Source organism: Peromyscus eremicus, chromosome 2 (assembly GCF_949786415.1).
Source record: "Peromyscus eremicus chromosome 2, PerEre_H2_v1, whole genome shotgun sequence".
Classification (NCBI taxonomy): Eukaryota; Metazoa; Chordata; class Mammalia; order Rodentia; family Cricetidae; genus Peromyscus; species Peromyscus eremicus.
Genome location: NC_081417.1, coordinates 96,629,919 through 96,652,425, shown reverse-complemented (window position 1 = coordinate 96,652,425; position 22,507 = coordinate 96,629,919). Strand labels below are relative to the sequence as shown.

The 22,507-nt window shown below is 41.4% G+C and overlaps 1 protein-coding gene across 1 annotated transcript in view; it reads left to right on the top strand.

Annotated features, from left to right (window-relative positions):
* The window catches only part of Mpdz (multiple PDZ domain crumbs cell polarity complex component), a 162,149-nt gene that overhangs the window by 130,524 nt on the left and 9,118 nt on the right, over window positions 1-22,507 (top strand). Inside the window, exons 30-40 of the mRNA XM_059254482.1 lie at window positions 843-934; window positions 1,141-1,231; window positions 4,207-4,287; window positions 11,492-11,584; window positions 11,676-11,750; window positions 13,859-14,024; window positions 16,034-16,179; window positions 16,804-16,887; window positions 17,050-17,243; window positions 19,410-19,557; window positions 21,773-21,859. Of these exons, the coding sequence (XP_059110465.1) occupies window positions 843-934; window positions 1,141-1,231; window positions 4,207-4,287; window positions 11,492-11,584; window positions 11,676-11,750; window positions 13,859-14,024; window positions 16,034-16,179; window positions 16,804-16,887; window positions 17,050-17,243; window positions 19,410-19,557; window positions 21,773-21,859 (1,257 nt within the window). The remainder of the gene's footprint in view (window positions 1-842; window positions 935-1,140; window positions 1,232-4,206; window positions 4,288-11,491; window positions 11,585-11,675; window positions 11,751-13,858; window positions 14,025-16,033; window positions 16,180-16,803; window positions 16,888-17,049; window positions 17,244-19,409; window positions 19,558-21,772; window positions 21,860-22,507) is intronic.

The following is a 22,507-nucleotide window of genomic DNA, read 5'->3' as shown; positions in this document are numbered from 1 at the left end:
CCAAGATAGTAATAAAAATCACACTTCAAAAACATTTTTGTGTGTGTGCTTTGTTTTTATTAGGAGTTTTTGAAATGCCAAATGACCAAGCATTCCCCAGTAATGATGCTGACCCAGTAGACATTCTGGAGGTTGAATCCGTAATGAAATAAGTATTGGGGGTGAGGTGAGATGAGGCCAAGGATAATGTAAGCAGTAACTAGGCCTGCCAAACAAAATAGTTCTACAGACCATACTTTATAGTGTTCAGACTTTGCGTTTCCCTTGCCTCCTGATGTAGGATCAGCATGACTTCACACTACCTCGGTGCTCGTCCACTTATTTGTGGATCTCTGCTGTCTGGACTAGCTCTGGTCGCAGTGTCTCAGTGACTGGACACCTGGGCAGGCAGATTCATTTCTCTAGAGTGTTGAGCTGCTTATAGACAGTCTGCTGCTGTGCCCTGAGCCTCCCTGGCGTGAATGTAAATTCCCTGTTTCCCAAGACACGCTTCTTAAGACCAATTGAGAGATGTGACAGTGGGCTGGCTTACCCAGGTGGTCTTTGCAAGCCACAGAACCCTTGTCTGTCAGGAAGTTCACTGTCTTCTCTCCTCCTTTGGTCAACATGATGTTTCTACAAATTGCCCAGGGATATCAGAGTTCATATGTGTCACCTTAAAGTTAGCTTTAAACATGAGATCTTCTGTATTTCGTCATCCAAATTTTGGTTTGCGTTCTAGAGAGTAAAAATTTGTATAATACGATAAAGAGAGCAATTCACTTTTTATTAGCTAGACAAGATGATAAAAGCTAAAGAGATGAAGAGATTTAGGTTCAACTAATGATACTTATTCCTTGTAGATCAATGGCCAAATATTATATGGCAGAAGTCATCAAAATGCTTCATCAATCATTAAATGTGCTCCATCTAAAGTAAAAATTATTTTTATCAGGTGAGCGTTTTCTGTTTGGTTTGCTAAATACTTAGTATTTTACCTCTGAATTATTTTCATATACATACATACACATATATGTTAAGCTGGGATCTAAGACCTTGGGGGTAGAGAATTTGTTCCTAATAATCTTTATGACTCTTCAAAATAGAGGATAAGAATGATATCATGATATGATGGACTGATGCATTCTTACATTGTTTTAGAAATGAAGATGCAGTGAACCAGATGGCTGTATGTCCTGGAAATGCAGCAGACCCTCTGCCTTCTCTCTCAGAAAGTTCTCAAAATAAGGAGGTATCTGTAATATGTTTGTTTGTCTAGGAAGATTTGATTGATACACCTAATTAATTTAGCTAACCATTGTAGAGCATTACAGGGAGTCAAAGATAAGCTATGATCATAATGTTCAGGTTGCTACCACCAAACAGCATAAGACTTTTGTAAAGGCACCTGAAGAGCCTGCATACGCAGCAGTAAGAGGGAAAGAGTGGTCTGTTCTGCTCTGGAGAGACACTGTGGAGAAGTTACATGTGAAGAATATGGTGGGGGATTAGGGGACAAAGGTACTTTGGATAGAATACATAGGCTAAGGAAGAGCACGCACTCCATGGCTACCTAACCTGAAAACTGCAAACAGCATTAAGGAATGGTGTGAAGGCAGTGATGTGGAGTGCAGGAAAGGGTCATGGAAAAAGGAGACATGCTCAGACCTTGAGAACCACTGGAAGACCATCCATTTCAACTCCCATCATCATGAAAGTTCTGTTTTCAATGGGTGGGGGTCCCTGCAAGCTGCCAGAGAAAGGAACTGTGAGAGACTAGCAGGAAACCCAGTTTAACACAACTTAGCTGGGCTGGTTCAAACTTCTGGGGTCTGACCCCAGCCAGTTCATTTTAGACATATTCAAGTACAGTGCAATTTTGGGGAAAAAAAATGTCCTGATAACAGTTATCTCAGCCCCATGTACAAAATAAAGCTTAAAATGTGACTCCATCAAAACTCTTGCAAAACACGTGTGACTTCTACCATGAAGTGGGTTTTATAGCTCACCTTAAGGGCCTAGGATCTGGTGTAGTCTTGGACCAAGATAGCATAGAGGTCACTGGGCTATAAAGTACATGCGACATCTCCCCTGAGGATGGATTCTGTTGAATGAGAAGCAATACTCAAGATAAAGATGTAGGGGGGAAGAATTTGGGATAAACAATTGTCTGGAGGTGGTGGCGTGGGATTCAGCTGTGGGCAGGTCCTACAGCCAGCACAGATTACAAGACTATTATCAACATCCACTCTCAGCTTTCTGGGCATAAAATATGCATACAGCTCCCTTCCATGGAAGAGACAAGTCTGCATGCTCAGCATTCCTGGTTTCCCAACATTCCTTATCTGTGAGCATGAGGACCTTGTGCCCTCCACATAAATGAGTGATAGTTATATTTTCAAAATCTTACTATTAGGCATTTCAGGGCAAAGGAATGAAGTTCAAAGAATTACAGAAACAGAAGCAATTCAGGAGAAAATACAGGGAAGAAGGGGCCACAGCAGAGATTTTAGACCCACTCCAGTAATACTCATGCCCACACAAATGTACTCATTGAGAAAAGAGTTGGGAAGTTTTCATTTAATAGACATTTCTTGAATAGTTGGATGTAGCTAGAGTTTTCCTGCCTTGCTCACAGTCAGGACAAATCTTTGTCGCCCGCCAGTCCCACAACTGCTCAGACCCAAACAAGTAAGCACAGAGACTTACATTGGTTACAAACTGTATGGCCATGGCAGGCTTCTCGTTAACTGTTCTTACAGCTTAAATTAATCCATTTCCATAAATCTATACCTTGCCACATGGCTCGTGGCTTACCGGGATCTTCACATGCGGCTTGTCATGGTGGCGGCTGGCAGTGTCTCCCTCACCCAGCTTCCTGTTCTCTCAGTTCTCCTCTCTGTTAGTCCCGCCTATACTTCCTGCCTGGCCACTGGCCAATCACTGATTTATTTATTGACCAATCAGCAACACATTTGACATACAGACCATCCCACAGCAGTTGGATGGTTTGGGTAAAGAATGAAACGGTGATTTTAGAAGGAAGTACAGGCTTTCTTCCATATACTGGACTTCACTAACTGGGAACCTCCGCAGGAAGAGCTGACATTTTCATAACCATCCCACTGGCTACCTCAGGCTTCCTGTTAGGGAGTGGTATACGTTCGTGGACTACTTGAGCCGTGGCTTTTTCGGCTTGCATCATTGACCAGGCTGCAGGTTGGGAAGGCTGCTAAAGTGTACATTCAGATATGTGGTGTGGAGTTCAGAGACAACTCCCCACAGAGCATATTGCATTTGTTGGCCCTGAAAATGCGGACTTACAAAGAACATTGCAAGAGAAGAGAGCAAGGGGCAGACTGTGCGATGTGAACACTAAGGAAGAAGGTGAAAATGAAATTACAAAGGGGGAAAGAGCCAGTAGGCCCTTGTGCAGGAGGAGAACAAAGTGGACCCCATAGCCGGAGGTGCGGCAGAGAAGGCCAAGAACAAGGTAGCGAGAGAGGCCCCTTGAATCTACAGCTAGGTGACGACAGGAAAGCAGATGACACAAAGACGGAGAGCAGAAGCTAGAGGGTCACAGAGAATTACGTGTGGGCGGTGGCTTTTGTTTGAATTGAGAAATCTTTGGATTTGTGTCTACGAACAATAAAAGGAGATGGCAGACAGAAGAGCTTAGAATTAGAGGAACCATGGGGTGCACCAGTGGTGAGGGCAGGATTCATTCTTCCTTCAAGTTTGAGCAAGGGGACTTATTCACACATAAGATGGGTAAGGAAATGATAGTCTGCTTCAGGCTGCTTCCTCATAGGACCTAAGTTAGGTAAGTTATAAAGTTATAGCTGGCAAACGTGTATTTTCATACTGCACCAACTGTGCCCCTTAAATATTGTAGCTTAATGATTTTTAAACTATTTAATACTTTCTGAATACCTATTACAACTTGTGGAAAAAGAATAATGCATGGTACCCTTTCAGTCAGAGAGCAGGCTGCTGCTGGACTCCATTATGGAGTAAACCCAAGCAAACATCCAAGCCATCTGAGTGTGCTGTGCTCCAAAAACAATTACTGTCCAATTACATCTCCCAAGTATTTTAATATAAAACACACATAACTACCATCAGATATTAAAATAAATAACATGAAATAATTTTGATTAAGTGGTTCTTACATTTAAACAAACATATATACCTAACAATTACCTTTTGGACATTTTTCTTTGTCAGGTGGAACCAAGTGTTACTACTTCTGCTGCAGCTGTGGACCTCAGTTCACTTACAAATGTGTATCACCTGGAACTTCCCAAGGTACATCTGCTTTGACTGGGCCTTAAATGATTGAGTACCCTTACACACTGGTCCTGTTCTCTGGCTCCCTGAAGTATGGTCTCTAGGGAGCAGCATCTGCACCATCTGGGGTCTTGTTAGAGATGCAGGTTTTGGATGCACCCAGAGCTTCCTGTGAGTGAAGACTTCTGGGGTGAGCCTGGAAATCTGCTTTAGTAAGCCACTGTGACTGCATGCACAGTAAAGCCTGAGAACTACTGTGCTAATGGTCCTTTACTGTGGCCCAGCTTTTCCTGATTTTAGTGTTACTCAAGAGGGTGAAATTTGCAGTCTCTCCTTGATTCGTTTACTGTGATGCTGCTTAGTGAACACAACAATGAAGAAACAAGTTTATAAAACTAAAATAACTAGAAGTTCAGCTGATAGGCTGGTGCTTAGTGAGGTGTTCGCCTGGAAAAGGTCTCACTTTCAGGTTCAAATACAGAAGTAGTTTGCTGAAAAGAAACACATGTTTTCACCTACTACAAGCCCTTGAAAAGCAGGTGGATTTGAGGGATATGAGGAGTGGCTCAGGCATAGGAGGTGAAGGAAGCAAGGTAAGGCAGAAGGTCCTGTGCAGGAAATGCTGCCAACATGGGGGGCTGGAGTGGTCCATTTCCTCCAGCCAGGAGGCACTGAGGTTTGATGCTGTGAGCCTGGATCGTACCATCAGGGCAGAGGCTGTGCTTCATCAGAGAAGAGCTTTGTTCCATTAGTTTCCTCCCATATAATTTGGAGATAATAATAGTACTTTTGTCTTAGTCAGCCATGAAGATTAAATGATGAAGTACTTATATAATAGCATAATTTCTAGCACACAGCCAGAATATTAGAAAAATATGACTATATTGATTTTGTTTCTTTTTATAAAGAAAAAAACCTATACAAAGGTGGGCTGGTGCAGTCTTTTTTAATATAATATTTTTATTAAATTTTTGAGTATGTCATATGTACACAGGATATATCAAAACATTTCCCTCCAACTCCTCCAAGCACTTCCCAGCCCTTCCCAACTTCATGTCCTGTCTTCCCTCGCCAGTTTGTGCTGCCCAAATCCTCCTGGGCGTGGGACAGTCCAGTGGAGCACAGTTGTCCTACTGGGGCAACACCCTTAAGCTGTCAGATGTCACGGGCTCACCACCACCATCACCAGTGCAAGAATGCTTGGTTATGTACAGGCAGCCACAGCTGCTGGGAGGTCTTATCATGGGTATAAAAAAGAAGTTTTTATTACTAATTGTTTTGTTTTAGACAGAAGGAACAGAACAGAAGTCATTAAAAGCTTTTCCTCATACATTTTAATTACAATCCCTCCTGGTGCTGTGTCAGAGTGATTATGTGCTCTGTGTTCCTGTCCAGATTTCAGGGCTTAGTTTGTTTTAAATCTGTAAATACCAAAAACACTGTTTAATAGTATAATTATATACCTATAGTTTAATTATAGTTTATTAGGAAGCACTTAAAATGCATGCTGAAATTTTGGTATGAATGATTTTTTTTTTGGTTTATGTTTATCTGTGGAAAAGTTGAAAATATGGTAAATGTCTCATATGACCTTTTATAGCAATTCCAATTGATTTCCTAATGCTTAGTGTATGCTAGAATAAAAAGTGCCAAAGACTACTAGAGAATGAGCATGGTGAATGAATCATGCACACAACAGGACAGCAGTTGAGAACACAGACTGAGAGCCAGACCACTTGGAGCAGAACCCTGGACGTAGCCCTCAATAACTAGCTGTGGCAGGCACTGTTACCTAGGGCAGATTCCTAATTCAGCACATGGCTTCTTTGTATTAACTACTCTGACAAAAGCAACTTAAGGAAAAATGGGTTTATTTTGGCTCACATTTCAGGGGTACAGTCTGTCATCACAAGTGAATCATGGCAGTATGAGTTTGAGGAAACAAATGGCCATATTGCATCTGTAGTCAGGAAGCAAAGAGAAATAATGTTGACACTCAGTTTAGTTTCTCCTTTTCATTCAGTCTAGGATACTGACCTGTGGAATGGTGCCACCTGCAGTTAAGGTGGGCATTGCCACCTCTAATTAGCCATATATATATATAATCCCTAACAAGTATGCATAGTGGCTAACCTTATCCAGGTGATATTGCACAGGAATGTCTTGAGGTCTGTCTTCAAGGTAATTCTAGATCCTGTCATTTACAATCAATAGCAGTATTAGAAATGTGGGGTGTTGCTGTGACGAATCTGACCATACCATTTTTTGAGAGGATTGTAACGTTTTAGAGCTTTGGATTTGAAAAGCTGGTGATATCTCCAGGGAGTATTTCCTCAGTTTCATCCTGCAGAAGCTGTGCTCCAGAGGTGGCCAAGGCTGCATCTGAAGCTGGTCGCCAAACTTGGTAGTGTGTCACAGTCACCCATGTGTCACTGATTTTCATGGCATGAAAGTTACAGGATTGAAGTGATCATAAATAGGAGCTGTGGCTTGGCATTAGGGAAGGCTAGGAGAGGCCATTGGTGAAGGTGCAGCCTTAGCTTCAATGGAGACCCCCAAGACTGAAGGAGTTCTAGAGAGAAGCTGAGGCTGGGCACCATGGGCCATGTGGCCATTAGTGAATGTGCATCCTCAGCTGCAGTTGAGGTCAAAGGATTAAGGGAAGTCATGGAGAGAAGCTGAGGCTCGCCACCGTGGCACAGAGTCAGAGTCCCTGAAGAGAGCCCAGGATGGGCTCTCGGTGAAGTTGAAGCCTCGGTTGCCGTTGAGATCGCAGGACTCAAGTGATTGGTGGAGAGCAGCTGAAGCCTGGCACCAGGGGACGCCACTGGTGAACACCCGGCCTAAGTGGGAAACGCCAGGACTGTGAGAGGACTGCTGATGACAGCGGGAGGCGTGGAATGGACCAGGAGGCGTGGAATGGTGGAGTGAACCTAGGAGATGAGCCCCATGTGCTATGGATGGCAGAGCTAGAGAGCAGGGCCTGTTGGAGTCCAGAAGATCATGAATGAGTGCAAGATGTTGGCCACTGAGCTATTTGCACTGTTTCGAAGTTTGGTTTCACTTTGTTTTCATTGTTACTGTGCTTTGGGTCTTCTCTCCTGGCATAACAAACTATGAAAGTTGATTTTTTTTACCTCGTAGGAGCTCACAGTTAAAAGATTTTAGATGTTTTTTAATCCCAGCACTTGGGAGGCAGAGCCAGGCGGATCTCTGTGAGTTCGAGGCCAGCCTGGTCTATAGAGTGAGATCCAGGAAAGGCGCAAAGCTACACAGAGAAACCCTGTCTCGAAAAACCAAAAAAAAAAAAAAAAGAAAGACTTTAGATGTTTAAAGAGACCTTGGACTTCCAAAGTTTTGAAAGTTTTAAAGATTGTGGGGTTTTAAAAATTATACCTTATTTAAAATTGCAAAATTACATGAGATCTTGAGAATAAGCAAGAAAGAAGATGTTATGGTTTAATAGTGGTGTGTTTGTGAGTCAAGTTGACAAGTAGTTGTGCTGGTTGGTTTCTGCCAAATTTTGAAGAGGGAACCTCAACTGAAGAATTTCCTCCAACAAACCAGTCTGTGTTCATATCTTTGGTGCATTTTCTCAGTTTATAATTGATGTGAGAGAGCCCAGCCCTCTGTGGGCAGTACCATTCCTAACAGGTAGTCAGTCCTTGCTTGGTAAGAAAGGAAGCTGAGGAGACTATGGAAAGCCAGCTGGCAAGCATTGTTCTTCTGCAGCCCCTGCTCAAGTGCCTGGGGCCTACCTTGAGCTCTTGCCCCATCTTCCCTTGAATATGGACTGGTACCTGGAAGTGTAAGATAAAATAAACCCTTTGGTAAATACTTATCCCAGCAACAAAAAAGCTAACTATAGTACTCTCCAAAATAAGGATAAAAAATAGTACTCACTCTGTAGTTATAGTGATAAATACACACATACACATAGTGTATCTACTACCTGGTGTACACATGCACACACACACACACACACACACACACACACACACACACACACACCACTATTGGGTATTATAGTTGTTAGGAAAGAATAAAAGATATCTCATTGCTGACATGTATTCTCTCTTCCTGACTTGTTGAGTTATTTCATATTTGTTTACATTACTTTCTCCTTTGTTCAGTAACTTTTAAAAAACTTTGATTGACAAACAGATCAGTCAACATTTCTTTTGTCTGGCACTTAGTAATGAGGTAGACAGAAGCCTGCTTTGTCCACAACATGCCATCTCACACCCTGACAGGTCTCAGATGAGTCTTTAAGCTCATGTTCTTCTGTCTTCTTCTGAAGTTGGGATTGCCCGAGTCAGTTATTGTTGGGTTGGATGAGATCTGGAGCAGTATTCCTTCATGCTATATCCTCAGCTTTGTCGTTGCCCTTTCCTCTCCTGCGGATTCATTCACAGATGCTTATTCTATGTACTTCCCTTTCTGATGATGCTATCTGTTGAAAATCCAAGACGTTTGACAATGTCAATACCTTGTCCACAAAAACTTCCATTGACTATTTAGTTTTATTGTAAAGTAAAGTATCAGGGAACTGGAATGTATTCTTTTATTAATTACCAAAGGCAATAAGGAGAATATTTAAGAATCTTTTAAAATAAGCTAGACAAAGATGAAATTATGATTTTCAGGATTTCACTTGTGACTTTGAAGTCACTAAGTTCTTTGGGTTTTCTTTCCTTATCTAAAAGGGAGAGATTACACATTCATAGTAGAGATACTATTCTGAAGAGTAAGTGAAATAAATAAAGCACTTGTCAGGGTCCAAGTTTCCATAATTGTTCTCACGAACATTTTTAAACCTATGAAATTCTGAATGGCCTATAGAATGTGTCGTTGGAGGTCTTTGCTAAAAAATGATAAATGGTAGATCCTGCTAAGCCTGCACATGCCTCATTCTGAGATGACATGGGACTGAAATGCAGTGAAGTAAAGACACAAGAGCCTTCTAACACTGATGACTCATGTCCTTTGTCCTTTAACCCTCTAGAAATTTTCAAATTATGTTTGCTTGAAATATAATTTAAATGTAATGGAATGTGCATTATGACATTTACTAGTCATGATAATATTTACTGCTTAGTAACAATGGAAGAATGTCATAACTGCCCCACTTTTAACTGCTGCTCTCTTCCTACCTGAGGCCACATCGCTGGTGTTCCTGAATGGTCCACTGTGTCCATCCCCTGTTCAAAACTTGGCGTACAAGTGTGAGCCTAATAACAGGCCATTTCAGTTCTATTGCAGAAACTCCATACAAAATAAAGTAGAGTTACTTTCTGTGATGCTAATTCAATTAATCAGAAAACCTTGATCAAAAATTTACTTTTAGTACTCTTTACCCTAGAAAACTATACATCATAGCAAGCAGCAGATTCTATGATTGGCAGAAATCACCTTCACATTCCTATGATTTTACACAGTGGAAATCCTCAAATAAAATTACAGGTTTTTCTTCAGAATTTCAGAAAAACTTTCATTTTCTGATAATAACGGTAGTTTGTTCAGTTCAGACTCATCTGCAATCCTTGTTGACAGTTTTCTAACTCTGTGACTGCATGACTTCTCCAGAATCACACAGCATGATGGCATTTTAAAACTAGCTCAGGACAGTGTTTCTTATATCTATCCTCCTGAGGAAGGACTTCACAGACTGTGGCAGAAGTGAGCTGGAGAGTTAACAGTTAGGTAGGAAAATGCACACTCACACATCTCACTCTCCTTTTGTACGTTTCATCCTGCTTCTCTGAAACAGTTTGTCTACAGTATGTGTACTTATTTCTATAGTGTCCTTAGTGGGGTTAGGTTATAATATGCATGCAAATATTTGGCTTACTGCTCCTTTAGAATTCCTGTTGCAAACAACAACAAAAACCACAAGCCATATAGTAACGAACAGGAGAAAATTAATTCCATCAGGCTTAATGAAAGAAGATTTTTGGATTCAGGTTAGTCTTCAAGTGTGATTGACTCCAAGACTAACTAGTGTCATCAAGGGCCAGGTCTTTCTGGGCAGTCATGCACAGTGTCTGCCGACTCCAAAGCTGATCTTCACAGCCCTCGAAGGGCTGCCAGTCATAGTTCGCGCCTGTGCCACCTCTTCTACATGTGATGGGGTAGAGGTAAGGGTGCCTGTTTTCCGAATGTCAGAAGATCCATCGTAACTACTAGCCCAGGTCACCTGTGAACTCCAGCCAGGGACTGTGACAATGGTAATCAATTATAGACTTGACTAAAGGTACTCAATTCACATCTTTGAAGCTACTCACCTTCATTTACATAACAAGTCACCACAAACCCCAATGAACATGAAACAGGCATTTGTTGTATCTTAGTTCCTGTGAATGGGGAATTTGGAGTACATCCTCTGGGTGATCAGGCTTAGAGTCTCTTGTATAGTTCCTGACAAACAGACAGGAATGGCCACACTCACTCACTGCAAGCTTGGACTATGGGTGGCAATTGCTTCTACTTCCAAGGTGATATCCATAAATAAATGTAGATGAGAGATCCTCATTCTTCTTGTGGCACATCTTGAGTGTTCTCTTGCCATGGCAGCAGGTTTCCTACAGAACCGCAGATCGAAGAGAACCAGAAAACAGCAAGCCTTAGATTTCCCCCCCTTAAGTAGGAACATTAAAGATATCACGTGACATGCTTTGGTAGAAGGTAGATTCAAAGCCGGTAACCTACTCTGTGATGGCAAGTGTGGCTCCACGTGTGTGCTTCTGAGAGACTGTGCAAATTTGCCGTTTTCTCCATCTCGCTTTGTGTGAAACTTCTCTGTGTGAAAACTATAATGCAAAAAGTGACTAGCTCTGGCTGGAACAGAAGCTCAACACTCCATTTTAAAAGTAGTCAAAAAGGAAGGTAAAAGCCACTGGTACTGAATTTTTTTAATGTTGAAAAATACAGATCCATATGATGTATTGGCTGTGTAGCCTTGGCCAGTTTAGGGTCATGGTTTACACACACAGGCAAGTATGCACATTCTGCAGCAAATGAAGACTCTTTTCTTGAGAAATGACTCTTGAGGGTTCTGCAGCAGAGCCTGCAGCAGGAATTGCTCCTGTCATTAGAAAGACTTTGAACTGCATTTGTAGCTTTAGGTTGATGGTGTGTTGGGTCATGATAGCCCCATATCTTTACATTTGAGTGAAATAAATCCACTTTGACTTCCCTGCCTGATCTTCATTTACTCCTCTAGGATCAAGGAGGTTTGGGTATTGCTATCAGTGAGGAAGACACGCTCGGCGGAGTCGTCGTCAAGAGTCTAACTGAGCACGGGGGAGCAGCCAAGGTGACACTCGTTAACTTTCTAGCTGCTGAGAAGTGGTGGAAGGGGGGATTGCTCAGAAACATTGACTCAGATCTTCCACATTTCACCGTAGGATGGACGGCTTAAAGCTGGAGATCAGATCTTGGCTGTAGATGACGAAGTTGTCGCTGGATGTCCTGTTGAGAAGGTATGTTTGGTAGTGCAGTGGCACTACCAACCCGTCCTTTGGCCTGGCTCAAGTGGAGGCCTAGGAATTAAGCCTGGAGAGATATGTGAAATGGATTATTATTTCCAAAAAGAGGTTTCTCCTCAGGTCTCCCACTTTTTGTTTTCTCTTTTTCTAATCACGATGACATTATTATTCTGCCTGATAAATTATTTAGTATTCATTGTTACTTTTGATAAATGTTGCCTCTGTTTTCTTTTGAGAAATCTGGAAATACAGAATAGTTGCTCACTTCATGTTGAGAATAAGGGTGTATTTTCCTTATGAATGTTTACCCTTAGGTAGCTGTCATGTATATTGTTATTAAATAGATTTGAAGATGCAGCCATTCCATGCCTGGTATTTGTGGGTGTTGAACAGCTCTTTGTATCTGGAGTCTGAGTCTTATGTACTATTTGTACATAAGTGCCAAGAATAAAAGCTGTGTTTTCCTTGGGATGAGATATCTTTCTGCTACCCCTTCTAGGGTATAGTTCATTTTTACATTGGCCACCAAGAAGCTTAAAGCTATTTTAAAATCTTTCAGTTGTAACAACTAAAGCTTGGGTCCTTTAACCTATAAACCTGATTTTGCTTTGCCTTTGTCTTGACTTTACTGTTGCTGGGTTTGCTGTCCTACCTTTAACATGTGCTCATCAGTGTGTGTGTAGAAGTTTGTGGAAGCTGCTTCAGATCCCTTGCAGAATCAGAGAGTAGGCAGAATGCTTTCTGTGTCATCTAGCATTGTAGTGATCATCTACCATCCTGGGAATGGACAGACTTCATTAGAAATGTAGTAAGTTGAAAGCCACTTGTAGCTAGAGTTTTTCCCTCTGGGTCCTGCCAAGCCCTGGCAGCCCCATAGCCCACTTATAAAATAAACATACAGATGCTTATGTTATTCTTTAAACTGCTCAGCCATTAGCTCAGGCCTACCATTGTCTAGCTCTTACTCTTATATTCAGCCCATTTCTGTTAATCTATATGTCGCCACGTGTTCTGTGGCTTTACCTGCAGCCTTTACATGATGCTCCCTGGACGACAGGCTGGCATCTCCCTCTCTCTGCCTTCCTGTTCTCTCAATTCTCCTCTCTGCTAGTCCCGCCTATACTTCCTGCCTGGCTACTGGCCAATCAGTGTTTTATTTATCAATCAATCATCCACAGCAGCCACTCCCCCAATATACTAATATAAAGAAGCTTGACAAAGCTATTCTAGGAGAGTAGAAATTAACCATAGCCATAATCTCATTGGACAGTTAAAGGACTAGAGGAGGCATTTCTTTCTTGGCTTCTCCAGGAACCACAGGGAAATCATTTGTCTCTTTTTCCTTGATAAAAGATGAGTTAGAGCCCAGCAGCACTGAGTCTGGGTGCAGCAGGGGGGTGTAGCTCAGTCAATGGAGTATCTAAGAGTCTGAATCTGTGGGGCTAGAGTCATGGTTCAGTGGTAAAGAGTGCTTTTAGTAAGTTCTGTTCACAGCACCCATGTCAGGCAGCTCCCAACTGCCTTTAACTCCACTCCAAGGGACCTGACGCCCTCTTATGAACTCCATAGGCACCTACATACACATTGCACACACACACATACACACACACACACACACACACACACATGCACACGCACACGCGTGTGCGCGCACACACAGACACACACACACACACATCCCAAATAGTAAATAAATAAGTAAATATTTAAACATAAGGAACCTGAGTTGGTTAGTCAGATCCCATGTTGAAAGAAGGAGGAAGAGGAGGAGTAGGAGAAAGAGAAATAAAAAGCTGGTATCGTGCTGTGCCAGCTTTTATAATCCTGTGATGAGGAAACATAAACCAGAAATTCTCTGGGGCTCACTGGACATCCATCCCAGCCAGATCTGTGAGCCTCAAGCCATTGAGAAACCTAATGGCCTTGACATGCCCACATGTATGTACCTGTGCACACACAAACCTGCACACACATAGACATGTACACAGGCATACACACACAAATACACAAAAGAGACTGCAGCAATCCTGGTGACTTTTATTTGTATATGTTTTCTCATTTGTCTTTGAATTCTGTTCTCCTTCACGTCAATATCCGGCCAGTTTATCAACCTTCTGAAGACGGCAAAGACAACTGTGAAACTGACCGTTCGAGTTGGGAATCCAGCTTGCCAGGCTGTTCCTTCAACAGCTTCTGCAGACAGTGGAGAAAAGAAAGACAGTACTCAGTCTCCTGCAGTCCCAGCTCTGGACCCAGAACCCATCCCAAGTAAGGACTGGCTTGCGAGAGTCCTCCTATAGGGCAACCTCAATAGAGGGTCTTCCTTCAAAGCAGGCATGCACACAGGGCAGTTTGAAGGGCATTGAAGTCAAAACACCTTTAGTAACTGAATGGTTTACAGAGGGTGTAACTGAGGAGAGTGTGGTTCCTGGGCAGTAGACCTGTGTGTATAGGTTACCCAACTGTGATACCTTAGGAAACCACTGTACTGCCTGCTTCAGCCTCTTCTCCCTAAACCCAGGGAGTGGTCTTCTTTGCTCTCAAGTTCATGCTAAGGGTACATGCAATCACAGGTATCCATGGACAGAGTCAGACATGTCATTTTGTAACTTCTGCTGGTGGAATGGGAAAGGAGTTGTGAGCTTCAGTCTCCTGGTATATGAAGTGGATACATAACGATCCTGTTTCACAGCTAGGATCAATACTGGTTGCTAATGCACTAAAGCTAAAAGTGCCAGGTATTGCTGTGTACATGATAGATCCAAGTTGGGAGTTCAGGGAAAAGGAAAGCTCATGTTAGATATGTTAGATGAGATACTGAAGGGTGAGACTTTCTTATATCACTAAACTCACAATTTAGTATATGGAACAAATTATTAATGGTGGTGCACACCTTTAGTCCCAGCACTCAGGAGGCAGAGGCAGGTGGATCTCTTGAGTTCTAAGTCAGCCTGGTTCACAGAGGGAGTACCAGGACAGCCAAAGCTGCACAAGAAACCCTGTCTCAAAAAAAAAGTTACTTGACTTACTTTTTAAAAAAGAATGTCCATGGATAATAAAATAATAAATAACTGTAAACTCTCTAAAGCAGCATTTAGAAATGATTTAAACATTACCTTTTCTGTGGACGGTGGGAAAGGGAGACACTTTCTCGACTTATAATACAAGCTGAAATAGTCCATTCATTTGACAGTTTGTTAAGGAAAAACGGGCTAAAAGCATTTGTAATACACCCATTGAAAAGTCTTAAAGTAAAACATCGCTGATAACAGTAATCCTGTGTTTAGAAGGGCTGGGAAATTCATTGAAATAACCCGTTAATACTTTAATGAAGATTTTCTCATTTAATGTGGGATCCTAAATAGCATTGTGTATAAAATATGAAATGCTTAATGAAAACTTAGCATAAATAAAAATATCATACACCTGTTTTTACCATTTCTGGAGTCAGAGTATAGTCTATTTCTGGTTTCCTGCAAAGAGAACATCTTGTCTACAGCATATACCTCACCAAGAGGGGCTCCCCAAACCTGCCCTTTCCTGGGTCATCAAATGTGTGTCTTATGCATACTCAGAAAACAAAGCAGGGGATTGTTCTCTTTATTTTTCACACTGTGTTCAGAAAGGTATGTAGCAGGATTTAATGTTGAAAGTATAAAAATACCACGAGACTCAAGAAGAAAGATAAGAAATGAATAAAGGGAATATTTTTGCATCTATTTATATATGTGCAAATAAACTGATTACATAAGAAGAGATGCTTCATGATACAAAGAAAAAGAAGATAAAAACTGCTAAATCGTGATACAGCACCATGACCAGAATTAATGATGAGCTGCGTCCCCCTGAGTGTGCTTGTGAGTCTCTGCAGGCCAGCTCAGCTCTGAGTGTGACGAATACTTCTTCCATAGGGAGCGTGTTTGGCTCTGGAAAAGTATAGGTTACTGAATTCAGAGTAGAGGCTCAACCCGACTCTCAATTTATTTCCTTTCATAGTTTGTCCTATTTACCGCCAGCAACTTAAAAATTACAAAATAACATAAAAAAAAATCCAAGTAATTTTATGCCTAGCCCCAGCTTAATGATGATGAATTAGTCATACTACTTTGATATTTTAAATACAAAATGGCTAAAATATTCAAGACAGATTTGAAGTTGCCTTTTCCCTAATCTCTTTCCTTTCTCCGTCCTCATAGGTCACGTGTGTGCTGAATTTGACATGCAGTCTTTCTAAGCAATTTGTATTCGTGGCTTATTCATTCTAAACTCATTTTTAGGTACAAGCAGGTCGTCGACACCAGCAGTCTTTGCTTCTGATCCTGCCACGTGCCCCATCATCCCTGGCTGTGAAACAACGATTGAGATTTCCAAAGGGCAAACAGGACTGGGCCTGAGTATTGTTGGGGGGTCCGATACACTGCTGGTGAGTACCCTACCCAGTATGCAGGCACTCAGGTGGTCCATGAGACTACAGGGAGATTTCTGTCGCTTTTGTTAAATGTGATGTACAGGTCGAGAAAGAAATATATCATTGGTAACAAAAACTGGGATTATGACTCTGACTTTGTCAAGACTGACTTAAATAGGCTCTGTTACATATAAAATTTCCAAGTGTTTGTGTCACTTCACCGGTCCCTTGGCATTGTTTAACTTCCTTTTTACTTATACCCAGGTTATCTCAGCCCCATATTGAGAAGAGTATGAAATACTTTATACATAATTTTTGACATGTCAAAATATTTTAAAAGTTTTTCCATTTGTAGATTATAATCGTGCTATATCTATTATATTTGCATATGCTTTATAAATTTTATGAGTTTTATTTTGGAATTTCTCTATTAGAAAAAAGTATACACTTCTTGCAATGTTTTAACAAAAATTATGTCATTAGATGCTTCCTCACATTATGATGTGTGGCTCACATATGGACCCATAAAGTGCATGCCCTTTTAGCTATATACAAAGTACAGTGTCCTTGGATTCCCATCTTCTCAGCATACCTAGGGAAAACGGATAACACATGAGTATGTTATGTTTTGGGCTCTAGGGTGCTATTATTATCCATGAAGTTTATGAAGAAGGGGCAGCATGTAAAGATGGAAGGCTGTGGGCTGGAGACCAGATTTTAGAGGTACGAATGCTTATTTTTAACCTAGAGTAAAAAGCAAAGGTCAAGGGTGATGGACTTTTCCCTCCTTCTTTCTCTCCCTTCTTTCTCTCCCTTCTTCCTCCTCCCTCCCTTCCTTCACTCACCTCACCTAGCTCCTCACCATCAGTGCCCTGTTTTGTACAGGTGAATGGTATTGACTTGAGGAAGGCTACGCATGATGAAGCGATCAATGTCCTAAGACAAACTCCACAAAGAGTACGGCTGACGCTCTATCGAGATGAGGCCCCATACAAAGAGGAGGATGTATGTGACACCTTCACCATTGAGCTGCAAAAGAGGCCAGGCAAAGGCTTTGGATTGAGTATTGTTGGCAAGAGGTATGTTGGGGAGAACAAACCCAGGGCCCTATTGCAATTGATTGTAGCCTTCATTGAAGGTTTTATGTTCTGTCACTATTGACATTTATAAGTCAATGTGTTGGAGGGTTATATACTCTTAAGCAAAAGGTCATTTGGTGTGAAATGTCTGTCTGCCAAGAGATACATTGTGTCCTGAGGAGCAGTTAAATAAGAAATAGTTCATGACCTCAGAAAATTCATCCTCAAGGGATAGAAAGATGGCTGATTTGCTTCTCTTCCCGGAGGATCTGGGTTCATTTCCCAGCACCCATACTTGGTGGTAGCTCACAGCTGTCTATAACTACAACTCCAGGGGATATGACACCCTCTTCTCACCTCCTCTGGTACTCACACACAGGTAGCATACACATACACTACAAAAAAATAATACAAATTTTAAAATTAAAGTGTTTTTAAAAATTATGCTCTGATGAATGAAACTCTGATTCTTGTAGCAAGTGAATTTATTGAGAGTGATAGGCACATTGGGAGTACTAGAAAAGGAAATGAGACAGGGACCAGCTGAGTTCCCTATTTAAGAATGAGGACAGGTGAAAGGTCTCAAGAAAAGAGGAGACAGAGGGTAAATAGTCTAGGGATGAGGGTCATCGTGAAGGGCATGTACCACCAGCAGAGGACTGAAAGCATAAAGCAGGGTATTAAGAGAAGATATATAATATTTAAAGGATATTGGTATGTAATCTATATTAACCAATGTTTATAGAAGTAAGATTATCCAATAGTGATTTTTTTTTTTGAGACAGGGTTTCTCTGTGTAGCTTTGCACCTTTCCTGAAACTCACTCTGTAGCCCAGGTTGGCCTTGAACTCACAGAGATCTGCCAGCCTCTGCCTTCCAAGTGCTGGGATTAAAGGTGTGCGCCACCACCGCCCGGCCTCAGTAGTGATTTTCATAAACATTTCTTCCTTTTGTGTTATAAGACCATCAGGATCAGAATCTGTGGAATAGTTAAGCAGATGAGTCAGAACTCAGAATCAGCTCCTGTGTAGGCTGCAGTAGCCTTGAGTTACCACCAGCTGTCCTTAGGCTGCACAAACAGCCATGTCAGAGCAGCCTTCCAGTGAGGCACCGTCCATGGGTTGTGCTTATCTAGGCTGCAGCCACACTTCTGTATTGGAATTAAAACACACACTTACAAGTTTGTTTGTTTTTTTTCCGGGAAAATCGAAGACCTAACTTTTTTTAATGCATAGGGAAAGTGCATGATGCTACTTGAATCTCAGTGGGAATATATCTGGGAAAAATAGGCTGTTTGGGGGATACAGTACCACTTGCAAAAATCATTTCAGATGCAAGGCTGCTGTGGTCTGTTAGATGACCAGAACACTATACAAACATCTGGTAATAAATCCTAACTAGACCATCTAATCCTAACTTCCTGTTTAAAAATGAGAAAAGCCATGGTCAGATGGAATGATTTTGTGGTCAGATGGTATGTTTGAAGTCTTCTTGTGTAATTCAACTTTTACTGTAAAATCCTATTTACAGTTACCTTTGTGTCTTAATGGAAAATTCCAGAAGTTTGTTTCAGTCTTGTGAAACAATAAGATTAATGTTTGTTTGTTTTGAATAAATATATATTTGTATGTGAAAGTTAAATCTGTTATACATAGTGACTTAAAGACATCATAGTAATGTGGTTAAACTATAAGTAACAGTTTCAGTTTGTAGTACATATCTATCCTTTATTTTCAGTAAAGTTAATGGCATTGGTGATAATCTCAACATACTCACATAACTGCAGGCCAGTGTTCATAGACAACTTCAGTGGGGTGTGGGGGAAAACCATGTGCTTAGTACCCAGCCACTGATTCCTCAATGCTGGTTTTATCACCTCCTTGGTGCTGTACCCATAAAATAAGAATTGTACTCACTTATTCAGAGTACATAACTAAGGAATACTAAATATGCTCCAAGAGATACTTTCAATATATGAGATATCCTTTTAAGATACAATTCACTGTCACGTCTCATATTCTGGCAAAACTACCCCAGCATTACACAAAACTACAAAAATGTTAAAGAGAGACAAACTTTTCACTTAGAAGAACCACTTCTGATTAAGTAAGCCTTGCGCTGCAGCTGAGAACCAGTCTTAATGCTGAAATGTACTGTTGTTTGCAGAAATGACACCGGGGTATTTGTATCAGATATTGTCAAAGGAGGCATTGCAGATGCTGACGGGAGACTGAGGCAGGGGGACCAGATTTTAATGGTGAATGGAGAAGATGTCCGTAATGCCACCCAAGAAGCAGTTGCTGCCCTGCTAAAGGTAGAAAGCAAGTAACAAGCTTAATTTTGTATAGTAATTATATGTGTTATTAGTCATCTCAGATAAAACAATAAATTTATGATCATTTGTTATGTTGTTGTATATTTGCCTAGCAACTCTGTTAGAATGACACAAATACCTGAAATAATAGCACATTTTTAAAGTGCATGTTAAAAGAAAAATATATATTCAGACCACAAAAGTTTTCACATCTATTCTTCCGTGTTTCTTTCTGGATATATTCTTATAACTTGGTTTAAGTAAAGTCACTCATTTGAGGCATTAGGAGGCCACCTGGGCCCCACAGCATCGCAGGAGGTAATGGCCTTTCTTTTCCAGCCCCTTCCTGAACCCCTTTCTAGGCACAGCAGAATTGGTATTTAGTTTTGTGACACCAAGTGGCAGAATTTCACTTTGTTTCACACAAGCCCGGTTCCCATCTGACTCAAGACTGTTGCTCTATTTTAAAGTGAATGTCAAACTGTCCTCGACTGTGTCATCCTCCTGCTCTGAAGGGAGCTTAGTACAGACTCAGTCATAGCACCAACACCAGAAATTACTGTGACAGTTCTGAGGCTCCCACCCCCAACAACACTTAGAGCTTTAGTACATCTTACACTGTCAAACAGGTTTTCCCCAAAGAAAGCTCTTCATGAGCAACAGTTCTCTGTTGGAAGGTGGAGTCACCCTGAAAATAAGCTGTGACATACAGAATATTCATTAGAAAACAACTTGTGGGAGGTAGAGTTTCCCTGTTAGGAAACAGTTCAGTTTCTAGAGGCAATTGTGTTATAAATGAGGTGTTGTTTACTGTGATTTCCTTTGCCTGATGTATTTTTCTCCTGAAGTTTAATTCAGCATGGACTTGAAAACACTATCATTGCTTATTCCCTACATCTGGGTCTGAGGGAACACAAGCTTGTTATGTGTGTCAGGTCCACAGCTGTTAGGGCTGCTGGGCATGTGCTGCCATGGGAACCTCTCAGGCTGGACTCCCAGAGGTCTTTCCAGGTGAAGCTCCACCTTAACCTCAGTGGTTTGGATAGATAGGACCTGGCACACTACATTAATTATTAGCTATCATTAGTTATTAATGGAGCACGCATTAAACCTGTTGTTTATTAAAGTCATCAAAACAAAGTGATCAAAATTGTTCCTTTTTGTGGACTCAGGGGAGTGGTGTTTGAGGCAGGGTCTTACTGTCTAGCCTAGGCTGTCCTAGAACTCACTATGTAGCTTAAGCTGGCTTGGAACTCATGGCGACCTACTTGCCTAGCCTCTTGAGTTCTGGAGTTACAGCCTCAAGCCTTGCTTAGCTAGTGACCAGAATTCTTTAAGGAAGAATATCTTCATTTTGGAAATAAATTAGGAACATTGTTAGCTCTGTGAGACTGGCCGATCTTACAGAAAGAGAGAGGAGGAGGTCACAGCAAGATAACATAAGTGATTTTAAAGTCAGTCCAGCTAGCTATTTTAAAAACAGTCAGACAATACACAATGAGAGCCATAAACATTTATATTTGTATGTTTGGCTTGATCCAGCTTGTGCTGTTTTGTCTAATTCTTTATTTTATAAGAGACGGTCTTAAATATACAAATAATGGATGTACATAAATTTTATTGAAGTGTTTTGGGAATAATAGGAAAATTGACTCTAAAAGCCCTAGATCTCAGACACCTCCTTGTGCCCCTTACGTTATTGTTAGACCACACGCATTTCTTACCTGGTGTCAGCTCATAACATTACAATTGTAGAAGTATTTATCTAAGTATTATAGAGTAGATCTGCTCAACGACCATGCACCGAGGAAATTTGACTGAATTATTTGAGTATCTTTTCTATTAAGGGAAATGTAAGTTGTGTGGGCAGTGGATTTGAGCTTTGGTTTGCATTTTAAACCTGGGTTTCCCTGCTTCATTTGCCCTTCTTATGGTCATGGTGTTTCAGGAGAAATTACTTAATTCTCAATTTCTGTTTGTCTTGGTAGAAATGATCTCCCTGTGAATTGTGGAATGCTGAAAATGGACACTTATGGCTTCTATATTATTATTAATTTTTTATGAGTTTAAATGTTTAAAAACCATTTTTAAGAAAGGATAGGGGTTGCCCTGTCTATGGAAATCACAAAAGGAAGATGCCTTTAGTTTAGACCATGTTTTTCTAAAGATAATTGTAGAATTTTGTTTTAACATTTTCATAAACTTCCTCCCTTAGTGTTCCTTAGGCACAGTAACCCTAGAAGTGGGAAGAATCAAAGCTGGTCCATTCCACTCAGAGAGGAGGCCTTCTCAAAGCAGCCAGGTGGGTAAATACAGAGTTCATGAATAAAGCTGGTCCACATGCAAAGAGGAGCTCAGCGATGTCCCCAGACAGTCTGCCCAGGGTGCCAGATCCAGATCCAGCCCTCTAGCAGTGTGGAACTGAGTGTAGAGTTCGACAGTGAAGAAGAGGGGAAACATGGCTGGTAGGGCCACTGGACCTTGAAGGCTCTTGGAAATCCGAGGGACTTTGTTTCCAGCATTCTTCTTCCATAGTCTCAAAGTTAGCCACCTAATCAGTGTACCAGATCCAGTCAAGGTGACGTACTTTTAAGATACTGTCAGACAAACATCAATCACTATTCACCTAGGAAATTCCAGGTAGGTGATTGGAAGCCATCTCCTTTATAGAACTATGACATTGAAATAACCTGATTCATGGGCTAGGGAGAGAGTGTATGCGGAGTTAGCATGGCGACTTAAGTTAAATCCCCAGGACCCCACTGAAAGAGCCAGCTTCCGTGGTGCTTTCGATCCCAGTTCTGGGGTGGTAAAAGCAGCTTGGTGTTTACTGACCTGCCAGCTTCACCCCATTGCCAAGCTCCAGGCCCCAGAGAGAAACCCTGGCTCAGAAAGCAAGGTGAATGCCTCCTGAGGAATGGTACCTAAGGTAGACCTGTGCCGTCCACTC